We start from the raw sequence: 17,296 nt of genomic DNA on the forward strand, positions 1-17,296 counted from the left end.
GATGGCTCTTTGATATCTGAAGAATGTAATACCAGTCAGTCTTATGTTCCAGATTTATTTGGGATACAGAAACATATGGAATTGACAGACAGTTTTTGTGGGGGCCAGCATTGTTAATTTCACCAATTTTGGAAGAGGTACAGAAGCATCAATGAGTGACTCTGAGGACAACATCATAAATTCAATTACCTTTAAAGAAAAAAAAATACAAAATATAATGTAAGGCTCATCATGCAGACGACTGGAAACTATGAAAATTACTTTCATTTATTTTTTCAGATTTTTTAAAGAGTCTTGAAAGGCATTCAAATATCTGAATACTATGATGGGCTTTATGAGCTATACTGATGGCATCTAGGAACTCTGACGTCAGATCACCTTTTTTTCCTGATATTCACCAGAAGAAAGGAATTTTTGGGAACATTATCTGAGTAATCTTTTATTCATTGGCAAAAAGAGTTATGTCAACATTCAATGTCATGATTAGAGTTGGATAAACTTCCTGTGATGTCAGAGTTCCTAAGCTCTGATAGTATGGTCCATAAAGCCCACCTTACAATTCAAATGTCTGAATGCCTTTAGCTCTTTTCACACAAACTTACAAAATAAATGAATGTATATTTGTGCATAGTTTTAAGACGTCTATTTAGTGATGCCTACTTCGATTTTTAGAGGTCATTTCCTTTAATGGTTCGTTGTAGTTATATGTTGAGTCTTTGTGAATATTTTCTTTGTGTTGGAAACCGTAAAATAAATGACATATACAAAACGTTCATTTGAATTGGGTAATGCTTTTAAGTTAGATATTATGTTTGTCATGTTCACATTGTGTGAGGAAAAACAGAATGTAATAAAAGTGGTTTTAGTTTTAATAGAGTATCATAGTAGAATATCTCCTGAAAATAAGTTTTTGTCTTCTATGCTGTACTTTTATTCATGTTTTCAGGGCCAGGAAAGGCTGTCTGTGTATTTGCCATTAAAATCTCGCTGGTACGATTTCTATACCGTAAGTATAAGCCAGTGATTGTTGATATCTACTAATTTCCATACTGGATGGATGCATGTACTTGTCATCTGTGTCAAAAACAAAGAAAACTCATGCAACTTAAATCATCTTCTACTTGAAACATTTAATGCCGGTTTTGATTATAAGAAGTGGCCAAGGTGGTTAATGTGCCAGCACGGCACAGTGACCAAGGAGACTCTCGCTAATGTGGTCACTGTAAGTTAAAGTCCAGCTCATGATGGCTGCATTTTCGGCAGTTCCTGGGATGGTCTGGCAAAACCTATAGATGGTTGTGGGTTTTCCTAGGGGGTCTATACACTTTCCTCCCACCATAAGGCTAGCCACCACTGTATAAGTGAAATATCTTGAGTATGGCATAAAACACCAATCAAATAAATAAAGAAATCAATCAAAAAACACAAGAGATCAAAAAAAAACCCCCAGCAAAATCATTTTTTAAATGATAGTGTTAAATAAAACTATATAAATGTAATATTATACCTAAAATTTGTTTGAATTGTAAATGATGACATCAGGGACAGATAGCTACTGAATGGGGTGGCCATTCTGTTGAACTGGGGATAGAGCCAGATTCTAAAATCCCACTGCATCTACGTGGAGGTTTCATCCTTCCAATGCAAGAACCTGCCAACAATACATTTTACAGGTGGGTAATAGAGAAACAGGTAATGGAATTCATTTTCTCTTGGTAACTGCATAGCTGTGTGGTTGGATATATATTGTGTAATTTGGCCGATTTTCTATCAATAATTGAAAGATATTTGTTGTGCTTTGAAAACTCTCCCAATGCTGTGCAATAATGTGAAGACTGCAGTACATGTAGCTGTCCTGTTCTGAAGCTGTTCCAGCAAAATTTGTTCAGTTCTGGTAGTAATAATGTTGAATATGTTTTTGATGCTGGATACTGAATTAATTAGTCATCCAAGAAAGTCAAAGACATACTCTCTGTAGTTCATCACTTACAGTTCACTGATTTACAGTGAACAGAGGACACACTGTGTTTATAACAATATGATAATAATAAATAAAATATTTACAAAGGGTGGTATCAACTGGAACATGTGTAGGTTAGTTTTCATAGTGGCCAGTAAATGTGTAAATATGTAAAGCTATACTTGTATAAACCTACTTGTATGTGTTGTGGTTCTTGTCCAGCCGTATGAAGCCATTTAAGCTGCGTGTGGCGCTTGATGCCTGGAGCTCTCAGGGAGGCAAGGCTGAAGGTGACCTCTTCTGGGATGATGGGGTTAGCATTGGTAAGTCTTTCAAGTCTTTCTGAAAGTGACACACACACATATATTATTTGTGCTATTTTGGAATGATTTATCATGGTTTGACATTTGGAATGTGGAAAGGCAAAGAAGACACTAAAGTGAAGTATATATCAGATAAAAACTGTCCAGGAAAACAGTTGGATTTATTTTTTTTTTACAGTGATGTCACATAAGGTTTTTGCCTCTTAATGCAGAAATCTGATCTTTTAACACAATTTTACCCGGTGAGAAATATTCTTCCATATTTCCATATAAAAATGAATCCAACCATTTTCCTGGACAGATTTTAATGGTCTTTCATCTGGTAAATACTTCATTTTAGATTGGTCTTTGCTTTTAATGATGAATGTCCCCAAAATGAATATTACGGGTAATAAAATGAATGTTACTTGTAGAGCATGCTTTATGAAAAAGTAGAAGAAAGTATTATATTGTGGTTAAGACTTGTAGTTGTACGTGGGTTCAATAATAATAATAATGAAATCAAGGCTTCACCACCAAAAAAGTCACCATTATCAAGTGACTAACCACTTTATTTCAAAAAAATATAAATGGTGTATAGTGGAATGTTTAGATATACAGGAGCCAGTCATTGGTGGTGTTTACCTGTAACCATGTCATTATATCATAGTACAATTTGAAGGTCATAAACGGTTATTGAAAATATAAATGGTGTATAGTGGAATGTTTATATATACAGGAGCCAATCATTGGTGGTGTTTACCTGTAACCATGTCATTATATCACAATACAATTAGAACGTCATAAATGGTTATGGTATATGTAATTTTTCCAGTGTGGAAATGGAATTTTGGGGTGGAAATTAAACAGTCAATGTCTGCTGAACTTGATGTATGTTAAGTTTTTTTCTTTTGAAAATGTAAATACATGTCAAAATCTTATCATTGAATATTTTTATGTACAAAGGATCATCACTTAAAATGATTAAGATTTCCGTGCCTTGTCTGCTCTCAAGGCATTGGTTGCCATATGTGTGGTAATAGTAGATGTTGTCTAAGGTCAATGCTGATATTCCTTGAACTTGAGTTGTAAAAGCTCTTCTGTGCACTGGACAAAGGCTGGACACGCAGGTTTTCTCTATTCATAAAGCTCACCGCTGTGGTACATGTGAAAAGTCTTCAGTACAGCATTAAATACTCCATCAAAGCTATATTAAGTAACCATTATATTTGTTTATTTATTTCTTTTATTGGTGTTTCACGCCGTACTCAAGAATATTTCACTTATACGAAGCCGGCCAGCATTATGGTAAGAGGAAACCGGGCAGAGCCTGGGGAAATCCACGACCATCTGCAGGTTGCTGAAAGAGCTTCCCATGTACAGCTGGAGAGGTAGCCAGTAACCCTTATACACATCATACATGTATACATGTATTAAATGGTAATTACAAGTTATGGACGTTTTCAGCATATGCTGTGTACAACTGTATGTACTTGTAGGTTCTATATAAAATCTGAATAAATGTAGTCAGTAATTTATGACTGTTCTTCCTTACAGACACAAGGAGTAACATTTACTACACTAAGTTTTTTGCATCAGAGGTAAGTAACAAGAACAGTGAGTGGATGGAAAAAAAGAGTTAGATCAACCCAGCCACAAATTTGATTTGTGAATACATGCAGTTTCTTTAGAAATAATGTGTTCACTGTATGATTTGGTCAAGCAGACAAGGGATATACTGATAGTGTTTTTTTTATGTAAATCATTGCATATAGCTGGATGATGTGAAAGTGCCTGAGATAATGAAATTTAAACACATTAATGACTGCCCTGAAATATGTTTTTGATTTATTCCAGATGATGGTAGAGATGAAGATACAGGATAACTCTTCGGTCGTGAAGGATCTGTTCATCAATAGTATTGAAATATATGGTGTGGATATTTATGTCAACAATGTCTATGTCAAAGTACATAATGATATGATGGACAAAATGATGAAGCACAACAGCTTCTTGTATGATCAAGGAAATAAGGTGAGCTTTGTACTGAATGCAAATTCAATCAAAGATATAATGTAATATGTATACACTGTAACGGAACTCCGGTATGAAATTTTTTTGTTTATAAGTGATACAACTCGTGTTTACTTTAGTATGGAAATTAGGCTGGTATAGCCAGCTTTAGTTGACGACACTATTGTTTCCATATAATTGTAAACAGCCTTAATCCAACAAGTCCTTATTTAGAACAGACATACTAAATAAGAATTTTGTGAAATGAAAGAGTTTCTTCCTCTGACTATTGATAAATTCTTGCTTACTTGGTTGCAACTTGAAAGCCCCTCCACACTTTCTTGATTGTGTCAAAAGGCAGCTAAAACTGAAAACCTCAAGATTTATTCACAAGCTCCCATACGTTGTTCAGTGTAGTTTTAAGTGTCTGTGACATGATTGTTTAAAGTGTCAACTGAAACAAAATGGCAAGTTTGTCTATAAAAACTGCAAAACTACATCACCAGAAAGCTAAGCTTGGGAAAAGTCAGCAAAGAGAGTTATAAAGGTGAACATTGCTTGAGACATGGGTCAGGAAATTGTGGAGAAACCTTGTAATTAGGAGATTTGTTCCAGTAGTATGCACTAACTGACATGCTGTTATTTCTTATTCTCAGGTTTTGAAAATAACAGATCTACACTTGGATTTAAATATGGATTTCAGTGTTGAATACTGGTAAAGTTACGAATTTTTAAAGATTTTGTGTATGATTTGGAACAATTTTTACTTTTAAGTAATTTACTTTCCTTATTATAATTTTCCTGTAGGTTATGTTTATTACATCGTGTGAATCATGATACACATAGTTTCAATGACAAGAATAACATGTAGCTAAAGAGGAAAACATATCAAAACATCAACACTTCTGGGAAAAGTATAATAAGGGCTATTTTCAAGAAAAATTTACCTCAGGTAAGACAGGTACGAATGACATAAAAGCTGAAATGTTAGCTCACTTTTAGGAATACAAGGAAATGAAAAACACTGAGATGTACTTCAATTATGAGTAGAAAACCAGTCTGATTTACCAACATTATCATTTGATGAAGTGAAATCATTTTTTTATATGGTGCACTGTCTTTCAGGAATCGTGACAGACCTAGCGAGGAAGAGGCCATGAGAATAGACTGCCTTCCTGACGGTTCCAAAATTCAAGACTACCAATCGGAGTGTTTGAGAAGGGGCTGTAAGTGGCAAGCGGACACCACTGCCAATGGAGTCCCTGCCTGCTTTATTGACAACAATAACTATGGCTACAGAATGCATAATGTCAATCAAACTTCAAGAACCCGTACTGTGTTTGATCTGCGCAAGGCCCATGCCAATGGCTACAGCATGTTTGGAGGAGACCGGCTCATTATAACCTTGACTGTGGACATGCTTTCAGACAATCTCATTCGCTTAAAGGTAACTCTAGTCTGTTTCTTTCAGCCAGTCTCCTATATGCAGCTGTCTGTAAAATCAGTCATACTCGCAACCAAAATTGATTTTAATTCGTGGCACATAAGCTTAACACATCATTATGTTTGAAGTCCATATTTTTTGTCGGAAAAATGAAGTCAGAACACTTTTTCTAATTTCTAATAATGTTGGACTCCATAATCCTTGTTTCAACACCAAGAAGTCATTGCCTCGGGTGACGTCATAATGATTCAGAAACCACTGACATGTTGGATATTTGGCTGACTTTATTATTTTTTGACGAAGGTAACAACAGTTACCTAAGCTGCTATCCACATTATTTTGAATCCTGTTTCTAACTTTGCCATATTTTACACTGCTCACATGTTTCAATATAATATAACCTTGATAAATGAATTTTATATTACTGCGTGGAGTTTGTTCTAATCGCAAGTTCGTGCAACTGTTGTAAAGCAAATTACTCTCCATGCCCATTACCCAGCATGCCACTTCTTTCTGGATAATTATGACATAACCAGACGCAGTGAGTTCTTTGTCTTGAAACCGGGCTTATAGAGTTAACAATATGAATTAGGAAAAGCATTCCAACGGCATTTTCCTTGCAATAATGTACACGTACAACATGTCAGCGTGTCGAGCTTCTGGAGCTACATGTCACTCTTGAAAGGCAATTTTGGTAACGATTATGACTGATTTTACAGGTAGATGAATATAGGTGACTGGCTGAAAGAAATGCCATCAATGACCACAAAAAAAAAAAAAAAAAGATTGCACCACAAAAGAGCATTTTTGGACAAAAATAAATAACATGAGGTATTACTTCTGGTATTAAAATTTACATTTTCACCATAGGATATCACCTTACCTTCCAAACACCTCTCAAAGCACCTTTCTAAAATCAATAGATCTCCCCAGAATCTGGAAAAATTAGCAACTTAGTCATGGACGAAATTTTAGGTCATTTAGGGTAGACTGTAGATTAAAATAAAATTATGCAGTGACTATCAGGAATGTACATAGTTTTCAGTGTACATGTATTAAAGTAAATCACATATGATTTCATGGAATTTTGTCTGTGATTCATTTTAAATTCATTGTTCATTGTAAATCACATACCATTTAACATGAAATCACATGGATTCATTTGAAAAATAACAATCTAAAAAAATAAAAAATTATAACTGAATTTTCAAGCATCAACGATTTATTACCTTTTGTGTTGAAATTAAGAAATAAATAAATAAAACATTAACAGATGTTGTTGTTGTTATACATGTAGTATATCACTACCGGTCAATGTTTCCATCTGCTTTTTTAGTTCACCGACCCCAGTGATCCCCACAGGTATGAGGTCCCTGTCCCACTAAACCTGTCTCAGTCCCAGGTTACCCAGGAGAAGTTGTATGAGATGAACTACACCAGTGATGGAATCTTCAGCCTCCAAATATACAGGAGATCCACAGGAACCATACTGTGAGTACAGCAGGAATTCCAGTTGTGGCTGGAAGTAAGTTTTTACACACTTATCAATCAGGCAAGCTACCGGTATTCTCTGAATGCCTTGTTATGAATTAGTTGATGTCATAAAGTACTAATTTCTTTAGGGGCACACATCTATGACATATAGTGCAAATACTTTATTAGCGTTATTAATTTGTCCACTTGTTGTCTCGGTCTAGGGTGTTTATTATTGTCCTGCAGACTGAGTTAGTGTACCATTATTTTGTCTTGTCAGGTTTGACACATCCATTGGAGGGCTAACCTTTGCCACACAGTTCCTTCAACTGGTCACCAAACTTCCATCGTCTAATGTGTATGGGTTTGGTGAAAACCGCCATTTCTCCTTCCGTCACAACATGTATTACAAGGAGTGGCCCATGTTTGCCAGGGATCAAGGAGTAGGTCACAATGTAAGTGCTGCTACAGTGATTGATTCACGGTTTTGGTGTGCAAATTAGCATGCTTGGAAGTAACTTAACACAGTACAGGGTGCTGAATACAAAACCATGTTGTTGGTGTTCTGTAATTCTTCAACCTTCTCAAATATGTTTTCAAGGTGTTTATTCAAGCTTGTTCCTTAGGAATTATTCTACTGTGTTGACTGTTAAAATTATACTTTTGCTAAGCCTTGAAACTGACCAATCCAACCAATGTTTCCAAAATCTAATTAATAATGTGTATAAATTGCACTGAAAGTTGGTCTTTTATATGTGAAAAGGTTGAGGAATTACCTCACTTCAGGACATTCACAAAAAATATAATTTGTGAATAAAATTTTGTGGTGCAGGGTTCAGGATTCCACAAATCCATTTTGACAAGTTAAAATTCATAACATCAACTTTATGCTTTAATAAAAGATTAAGTTGTGAAAAACGTATGGTGTTGTGGTTGCTTAGATGTTTACAGCTAATTGGTAGACACAAGGTTTAGTCTCCTACATCATCAGGTGTGAATGTTTGCATTAAGGAAGCTCAGAGTTTATATTATGTTTATTTCATGTAGGACTATGGTAACCTTTATGGGGTTCATCCATTCTTCACCTGTCTTGAGGATAACAAAGGGAATGCATTTGGAGTGTTCATTAGAAACAGCAATGCTCAGGGTGAGTCAGTGTATTGTCTGATTGTCTAACTCGAGGTAATGTTGAACCTTGAATTTTGTAGACTGCAAGATAAATGAACGTAATATTTTATGAGGAAAATGCTTTTGACTAGTAGAGATGGAAATAGTGTATTTACCCAGATGAATGTACAGTTTGAATACCCTGTGCACAATTCGAAAGAGATAGACCTCGGTGTATATTATAGACACTGTCCGCTCATTTTATCAGCATTTGATTTTTCTGCCATGCTTGCTGAACATTTGCATATATAATCTGACCCTGCTATGCGGGTACTCATCAGACTTTCGCATTTACACTTCACCTTGGAGCTAATCCAACTTCCCAGCAGGAGGAGTGTTAATAATGCATTCGCTGAATGGTGGACTTAGGTAAATAGCATGGCTACCATGAAGGAATTTGTCCGTCAAATGGTGTTTTTTTGACCCGGTGTCAATATAATGTGACATGTCTGGTGTCTTTGGCTTGATGCTTCAGCATTTTGGGCAGCATAGACTCGCCCTGCCACACAGTATATATACATGCACTTAATGACTACTCGTCGTGTTGTTAAGAAAATTGTTAAGTTAAACCCCAAGCATACATACATATACATTTTGTGTAGTGTGAACACTTAACCCAGGTCTGCCCTGGGCTAAAATTGGCTGTGTAAATGCAGTTTATGTCTATACTTTAAAGAAAATGAAGTAAATGAATGTTATAGTATTTGGTTAGCTGTATTCCAATAGTGTTGGGACAAGAAACATCCGTTGAAAGTCTTATCAGGTTTCTGTTCTTCAGAAGTTGATTATTGTAGAGCATTAATTCATATGTACGAATTGGATTAATTCTTTGTCTGTACAGAGGTGTCACTGATGCCAACCCCAGCTATCAATTACAGGACGACTGGAGGAATCCTTGATTTCTTCATCTTCCTTGGGCCATCTCCAGAAAATGTCATCCAACAGTACACTGAGGTTTGAATGAGTGAAGGACTTACTAATTGTCTATCCAACCTTATTACAGTTGTGTTTTGGCTGACTATATATGTTCTTTGTCATAACATTTTATGGTATAGGGATTCACTGTATAACAGATATAAATGATATGATGGTTAAATCTTCTTAAAGTTTTATTTGGATATATATGCTCAACAGTGTACAAGTATAGTCTGACATTTAACTGCTTTTATCAAGGCATCAAGCTATACATTCTAGTACATGTATCATCTTAAAATGACAAGGTAATGACAATTAGTTCCTTACTTGTACCCATGGGGGGACTGTAGGTCCTGCACCAGGTTTGTCAGTCCATTACTTACAAGTATTTCAGCCTTTTTTTAAAAAATATCTGTTGAATTGGAACTAGGTACATGACTTCACCATGATAAACCCTCTTTGGATGTTAAGCTATATACTTCTAGTTGAATTTGTGAGGAAAGGAATATTCTGTTTTTGTATTGCAGCTGATTGGGAGACCTTACATGCCACCTTACTGGTCTCTTGGATTTCAACTCTGTCGCTATGGTTACAATCACCTAGACACGCTGAAAGCTGCCTATCAACGTACTATCGATGCAAAGATCCCATTTGTATGTAAAATAAAAAATTTACTGATCCATTGGGTCAGCTATTGTGTCAAAAGAAATAAGAAAATAATGCCTTTTATGTTTGTAGATGTAAATTCAAGTAAATTTGAAGCATTAATGCATATATGTCAATTTGGGTCAATTCCAGCATTTCTGTGAATAAGAGAATACAAAGATTGATCATTGCTCATTAAAGGTTTATTTTAGAGGGTACAACTTGAAAAAAAAAAGTTAGCAGGAAACTCCTCATTATGTTGATCAATGAAAACTTTAAAGATAACATGTAGGACTTTTTTGACAGGATGTGCAATATGCTGACATTGATCACATGAATGAGAGGATGGACTTCACAATTGACCCTGTGAACTTCAATGGCCTTCCAGAGTTTGTATCCTCTATACAAGATGCTGGCATGAGATTTATCATCATTTTGGTGCGTACTGCATGTGTAATATCCCTAACAGGTATTTGGGTATATTATTCTCATGAGATTCTTATTATTTCATGACACATAATTTCATAATGTGACGCTGTATATATCTCTAACTTGGCAATCCAATTGTGAATGAAAGCTAAATGTGATTATTTCTCCATGAGGCTTATCATGAATAAGGTACTGATATCTGAGTTTTTATACTTCTGAAAAACACTGTGGTGATGGAAGTTCAGTGTCCACAAAATGTTTTTCAGTTTTAAGAAGCTAGTTTTACATGACTTTATATTGGACTACATTCTATATACTAATAAAGCTATGACTGATGGTGAAGTTCTTTTGTTGAGAGGAATGGTTAACACAAGACTTACATGTGTACTCTGTGGAGTGTTTTTTCATGTATCCATCTGACCAGCACATTGTGTGACAGTTAAATTGCACATCCTTGAAAATGGAGTCAAAAGTGACCATCTAATGTAGCAGCTCACCTAAGGCTAGTATTGTCTCTGAGTTCAACCAAGGTGCCAAGCCAGGCCCTTTGCTCTTTTTGTATTCATGGCAGGCATGATGCCCAATGTGTCTGTGAAAAAAAAGTTTGTGTTGTGTGAAGTAACGGTATTAATTCATGAAAATTTTTTAGTAATGCGCTTCATTGTAATAAATGAAAACTATTGGACATACGGCTTGATATTTTGTCTTGAAGATGAATATTTCCACTCTTCCTTCAGGCTTATCAAAATATTGATCTCAATGAAATATCAGGCCATATACCTAGCCAACACGCTGGAAAGTATCTTTGTGACATCGTTTTTCATAGGACCCAGCCCTTATCAGCAACGTGACAGGTTATGAGCCGTATGAGAAAGGACTAGTACAGGATGTATATATCAAATGGCCACCAGGATTGAGTCCTGACTACTCAGAATACAACAACAACAACATGTTGGGCTATGTGAGTATAGGAATTTCTATTATTCGCCTTTTTTGTCTGTCTCATTAATTGTCACATTTCAGCCAGTTGTTGCATCAGATATTTTTGAAAGTTTTAATAATTACTTTTTATTAGTTTCTGTTATCAATAAATAGTTTTTGTACCAGTAATCAATCATTAGTTTCTGTTTTCTGCCACTAGATCCCATTGTCCACCATTAGTTCCCGTTGTCTACCATTAGTTCCTGTTGTCCACCATTAGTTTCTGTTGTCTGTCATTAGTTGCTGTTGTCCGTCATTAGTTCCTGTTGTCCACTCTTAGTTCCTGTTATTGACCATTAGTTCCTCTTCTCCACCATTAGTTGCTGTTGTCCGTCATTAGTTCCTCTTGTCCACCATTAGTTCCCGTTGTCTACCATTAGTTCCCGTTGTCTACCATTAGTTCCTGTTGTGTGTCATTGTTGTCCACCATTAGTTGCTGTTGTCTGTCATTAGTTCCTGTTGTCCACCATTAATTGCTGTTGTTCGTCATTAGTCCCTGTTGTCCACCATTAGTTTCTGTTTTCCTCATTAGTTCCCGTTGTCCAACATTAGTTTCTGTTGTCTGTCATTACTTCCTCTTGTTAGTCATTAGTTTCAATTGTCTGCCATTTGTTCCAGTTGTCTGCCATTAGTTCCCGTTGTCCACCATTAGTTCCCGTTGTCTACCATTAGTTCCCGTTGTCCACCATTAGTTCCTGTTGTCTGTCATTAGTTCCCGTTGTCCACCATTAGTTGCTGTTGTCCAACATTAGTTTCAGTTATTCACCATTAGTTCCTGTTGTCCACCATTAGTTCCTGTTATTCACCATTAGTTTCTGTTGTCCAACATTAGTTCCTGTTGTCCACCATTAGTTCCTGTTGTCCACCATTAGTTCCTGTTATTCACCATTAGTTGCTGTTGTCCACCATTAGTTCCTGTTGTCTGTCATTAGTTGCTGTTGTCCGTCATTAGTTCCTGTTGTCCGTCATTAGTTCCCGTTGTCCACCATTAGTTTCTGTTGTCCATCATTAGTTCCAGTTATTTACCATTAGTTGCTGTTGTCTACCATTAGTTCCTGTTGTCCACCATTAGTTCCTGTTATTCACCATTAGTTTCTGTTGTCCAACATTAGTTCCTGTTGTCCACCATTAGTTCCTGTTGTCCACCATTAGTTCCTGTTATTCACCATTAGTTGCTGTTGTCCACCATTAGTTCCTGTTGTCTGTCATTAGTTGCTGTTGTCCGTCATTAGTTCCTGTTGTCCGTCATTAGTTCCCGTTGTCCACCATTAGTTTCTGTTGTCCATCATTAGTTCCAGTTATTTACCATTAGTTGCTGTTGTCTACCATTAGTTCCTGTTGTCCACCATTAGTTTCTGTTGTCTGTCATTAGTTGCTGTTGTCCGTCATTGGTTCCCGTTGTCCACCATTAGTTCCCGTTGTCCACCATTAGTTCCCGTTGTCCACCATTAGTTCCCGTTGTCCACCATTAGTTCCTGTTGTTCATCATTAGTTCCTGTTGTCTGTCATTAGTTGCTGTTGTCGTCATTAGTTCCCGTTGTCCACCATTAGTTCCCGTTGTCCACCATTAGTTGCTGTTGTTCATCATTAGTTCCTGTTGTCCGTCATTAGTTCCTGTTATCCACCATTTTATATTTCTGTTATTCACCATTCTCTTATCAACCATTTCACTATTTATTATTACTTATATATTTACGGATATGACATGACCAACTATACAAAGTTTTTTTGTTGTTTCAGGTTTGGCCTAAAGGAAAAACAGTTTTCCCCGACTTTCTGAATAGCAATACACATCGATATTGGGAGAATTTAATTGTGGATTGGTACAGAAATATCACCTTTGATGGGTTATGGATTGTAAGCTTTCACATTAATACCAATATCCTCTTCTTATCCGTTGCACAGCCTAAAAAGATGATGGTGTTGTCGAAGTCGTTCATGTTTATCCATCACTCTCTACATTTTTACGTCAATAATTCAAAATGAATTGACGTTTAATAACCAACTTTGCACATAAGGATATATGTGCTAGGGTCATCTATGAGAGGCGAAGGAACTAAATCTGTGTTTTAACTCATTTAACGCATTGTAGCTTTAAAAGTGGAGATAGTTCAGACTGTTTGTTGCGGGGTAAAGCCCTTTGGCTTATTAAAGCAAGTTTACCCTGCTTATATAACGACTTGTTTATGTTGTTCATGTAGTTGGCACTGTAGATGCTTAGATTGTTCTGTCGATAGAAGCTACAGTACTATATGCAAGGTGGTGTGTCTCATATCCTTTCTTTTTTACTTGTATTTATTTTAAGGATATGAATGAGCCAGCAAACTTTGAAACAAACATGGAGCGTCCCCATAACTGGCCAGAAAAAGATCGACCTTATTGGTCATTGAAGTGTGCTACCAATCAATGGGACGACCCGCCCTACAAACCAAGTATGTTCCTTTGATTTACTTATTAATACCTTACCAGCAGCAATTTATCTTTTGACTTGAACTTATAGTTACAAGTGAAGTGGAAGTTTCGAAACAATTTGTCCATTTTGACTTTTTTCAAAAATGTTCATCATATTGGATTGTATTTATTTCATGGCTTCACCATGACATGTTGTAGAATTCAAGTTTAGTCCTTGGTGGACAAAATCATGGCTGTATTTGTTCTGTTTTTGGACTTTGCAGTTTTCCAAACATTTTTTCACAAAGGTTGGTTATTCTGCCTAGAGACTTTGTACACGGCTTCTGAGAGACACACCAATTTTGAGTTTTGCTTGATTTTTGTCCATTTTCAGCAATAGTATGGCCATTTTTGTTCTGTTGTGGACTTTGACATACCTTTAGGGAACATTACTTGATATTAAACACTATAACAACAAGAGCTGTCTCCAACTGTAAGGGGGAAGGTCTCTCAACAACCTGCGTATGGTCGTGGGTTTCCCCAGGGCTCTGCCCGGTTTCCTCCCACCATTAAGCTGGCCGCCATCGTATATGGGAAATATTCTTGAGTATGGCATAAACTACCAATCAAATAAATAAATAAACAAGAGCTGAATTTGAGCGTTTGACCTTGTTGGTCATAACAATAGAAGTGAGCCAGCTCAATTAGGCTTTCTTTACATTACATAGTTTTTGCAGATTATATTTTTGTAGGTATAAACTTCCCTGTCGACTTTTGTCCTAAAGTTTGATGTGTGGAATATGTGGAATTATTTCAATCCTGTCCTTCATTGTATTCAGGGTCTATCACTGGTGACCGACTGTCTGAAAAGACCCTGTGTATGATTGGTGTCCAGAGTGATGGTAACACGACATACCGCCATTACGATGTCCACAGTCTGTACGGTTGGAGTGAGACTAAACCCACACTGAAGTAAGAACTATACACTTTCAGGTAGTTTCCCCACAGAATTTGATACTATAAATATGATGTATTATATTATCAGGGGTCAAAAATAACATTTTACCACTAGCCCCATGTGCAGCTATAACAAAAAAAAAAATTTGTAAATCTACAAACTTTTCACAAAATTGCAAGGTGTTTATTCAAGCATATTCTGAAGGCATTATTCTGAGTACACTGATAAAGTTGTACTTTTTGCGAAGTCCTGGAACTGGCCAATCCAAGCAATGTAGTTTTGTCTCAAATCGAAGAAAAAATGTGGATAAATTGCACTGATAGTTGCTCTTTCATATGCAAAAAGGTTGAGATAATTGATGGAAAGATTGCTTTATTTACAGGGTAGTTGTAGGGTTGTAAGGTATATCAATGGGCGGATATTCCAAAATTAATTTGGAAAGCTAGGAACCTCTCCCATGAAGTCCCTAGTTTAACATTTGATTATTTTGTTACACTGCACAGTTACATATATGTATATTATGAAAAAGTGTTCTGTCTACATTTTAGATTTCTTCAAGCAACTAATGTTGGGTAACCCAGCCAGAATTTATGTGCCAGTGCAAATGTTATTCAAAGCAAAGTGAACACTCAACACTGCCATTTGTTCAAATTACTTTCACTATGCTTTGTCAGTGTCACATTTTGCTTTGTTTATCATTAGTATGTCACTCTTTTTCATCAAAAGTTATGAATAACGTTGGGAGGAAATCTCATGTTGGAAGGAACCAATAGTTTATGTTGTTTTAGTTAAAGATCATTTCACTTACTCTATTACCTCAGTGGCCTTCGAACAGCGACAAGTAAACGTGGTATTGTGATATCGCGCTCTACCTTCCCTGGGTCAGGACAAGATGGCGGCCATTGGCTTGGAGACAATGATAGTCTGTGGCCACATATGAAGGACTCCATTGTCGGTAAGCCATGGTCTTTGTAACACTTTTTATCCTGGTAAAGCAAGTCCATCTACAGATCTGTTTTATATATCAATATAGTTTCATTATCACAGTAAATCTTAATTAATGGAAGTGTATGTCGAAAAGTCAGTGGGGAAAACATTAGTTATTCTATTAATACAGGGTTGGACAATTTATACTTTCTGTATTGCTGGAAGAAATTGTTTTTAATGTCTTGTAAAGGTAAGCTAAGTAAAGACTCTCTCCTCTCTCATTTTTAGGGATGCTGGAATTCAATATGTTTGGAATCCCATATGTAAGTTTTTAATTTACACGATTCAGTCGTCGCTCAAATTTTACAAAATAAGTTTGTAATTTTCCATGTCCGTCCATTTGTAACGAAAGTGAAAAGCGGAACAATATTTTAAAGACCTTTGACCCGCTGTGTTGTGGTTAGAATTCATATTTGGCTTGAGTAAATTATACCTCCAAAACTACTGAAGCAGGATCATTGAAACTTCACTGGTGGGCCATTCAGTATATGTATTAGAGTATGCAAATGATCTTTGACCCACTTCCTTGTCTCAGAGTTCTTATGTCACATGTATTGCTATACATTCCAAACGTTCAAGTTATATTCACTGAAATATCTTTTGGAGGCTAGCCTGAAGACTTGGAGGGTAAAAAGGTTTTGGTTAGCTCTTCATGGTTGTTTGTGTATTAACTGGTCGTAAATCGATAGATTATTTATATACTTTTGTAATCTACCTGCAATGTATTTACTTTTGGTAACATCGTATAATTTTTACTGATTGATTGTTTCATGTCATCATGTTTATATACCAGGGTAGTTAGAAAAGTCTAATATCATTCTGTTTGTATGATCATTCATCAGTACAAGTACATGTATTACATGTATGTGAAATTGCTTAAAAGTATTGCTGGCCACTGTAATTGTTGTCTAATGGATGGATCCAGCACATCCAATGTGCCACCACCCCTTCTCGTGACAACTTTACTTTTCGTTACATACCAGGGAAAACCAATTGTGACATGATGTCACAAAAAAATTGATCATTTGTAAACAATGTGTTGGACATCCGGCTGACTGACTTGCAACAATATTGATTGTGATTGGCTAAATTCATGATCTTCATTGACAGTGCGGAAAGGTCTATATCATCTTGATGATTGCCTGTTTAAAGTACATGCATTTTAGTCCTATTCTAATAATGAACATATTTCCCATCTTTTCGAGTGAAACGTTGTGTACAGGAATAATTCTGTGTCAGCTTACATGTATGTCCCCTGTTACAGGTAGGTGCTGATATCTGCGGGTTTGGCAGGGATACCACCAGGGAGATGTGTCAGCGGTGGATGCAGGTTGGAGCCTTCTACCCCTTCTCCAGGAACCACAATGCCATTGGGCAAAAGGTGAGTAGGCAAAAGCTGGGCGACTTGCGATTGTAAGCAAATGGGTTCAACTCGACAAAGTCAACCTACACATAACACTTATGTCGAAAAGGTTAACAAGAAATGAGAGTCCGGAACAACCAGATGCTTTGAGTCTCTAGAATATGTTCAACTACCAGCAACTTGTGAGTCAGCTGAAACCAGTGTCTGATTGGATGCTCTCGGTTGCTTCCATTTGCTCTGAGTTTCTTTCAGTGGCAATAAACTGAGT

At 36.4% G+C, this 17,296-nt stretch overlaps 2 protein-coding genes across 3 annotated transcripts in view; one reads left to right on the forward strand and one right to left on the reverse strand.

Annotated features, from left to right (window-relative positions):
- LOC135471869 (uncharacterized) overlaps positions 1 to 17,296 on the reverse strand; it is an 82,531-nt gene that overhangs the window by 57,162 nt on the left and 8,073 nt on the right. Inside the window, exons 2-3 of one of the 2 annotated variants that reach the window (XR_010444475.1) lie at positions 2,157 to 2,302; positions 1,018 to 1,651 (exon numbers count right to left, since the gene is read on the reverse strand). The exons of the other annotated variant lie outside the window; for it this stretch is intronic. The gene's annotated coding sequence lies outside the window, so the exon portion shown is untranslated. Of the gene's footprint in view, positions 1 to 1,017; positions 1,652 to 2,156; positions 2,303 to 17,296 lie in introns of those variants that run through there. 2 annotated transcript variants of the gene reach the window in all.
- LOC135471856 (maltase-glucoamylase-like) overlaps positions 1 to 17,296 on the forward strand; it is a 70,653-nt gene that overhangs the window by 45,496 nt on the left and 7,861 nt on the right. Inside the window, exons 39-59 of the mRNA XM_064751259.1 lie at positions 53 to 137; positions 947 to 1,006; positions 1,543 to 1,673; positions 2,183 to 2,283; positions 3,820 to 3,863; positions 4,120 to 4,296; positions 4,932 to 4,990; positions 5,401 to 5,722; positions 7,056 to 7,210; positions 7,473 to 7,647; positions 8,240 to 8,339; positions 9,201 to 9,313; positions 9,802 to 9,927; positions 10,226 to 10,357; positions 11,175 to 11,309; positions 13,070 to 13,186; positions 13,635 to 13,761; positions 14,560 to 14,692; positions 15,500 to 15,633; positions 15,894 to 15,928; positions 16,930 to 17,046. Of these exons, the coding sequence (XP_064607329.1) occupies positions 53 to 137; positions 947 to 1,006; positions 1,543 to 1,673; positions 2,183 to 2,283; positions 3,820 to 3,863; positions 4,120 to 4,296; positions 4,932 to 4,990; positions 5,401 to 5,722; positions 7,056 to 7,210; positions 7,473 to 7,647; positions 8,240 to 8,339; positions 9,201 to 9,313; positions 9,802 to 9,927; positions 10,226 to 10,357; positions 11,175 to 11,309; positions 13,070 to 13,186; positions 13,635 to 13,761; positions 14,560 to 14,692; positions 15,500 to 15,633; positions 15,894 to 15,928; positions 16,930 to 17,046 (2,578 nt within the window). The remainder of the gene's footprint in view (positions 1 to 52; positions 138 to 946; positions 1,007 to 1,542; positions 1,674 to 2,182; positions 2,284 to 3,819; positions 3,864 to 4,119; positions 4,297 to 4,931; positions 4,991 to 5,400; positions 5,723 to 7,055; positions 7,211 to 7,472; positions 7,648 to 8,239; positions 8,340 to 9,200; positions 9,314 to 9,801; positions 9,928 to 10,225; positions 10,358 to 11,174; positions 11,310 to 13,069; positions 13,187 to 13,634; positions 13,762 to 14,559; positions 14,693 to 15,499; positions 15,634 to 15,893; positions 15,929 to 16,929; positions 17,047 to 17,296) is intronic.

This window comes from Liolophura sinensis, chromosome 7 (genome assembly GCF_032854445.1).
Source record: "Liolophura sinensis isolate JHLJ2023 chromosome 7, CUHK_Ljap_v2, whole genome shotgun sequence".
Taxonomy (NCBI): Eukaryota; Metazoa; Mollusca; class Polyplacophora; order Chitonida; family Chitonidae; genus Liolophura; species Liolophura sinensis.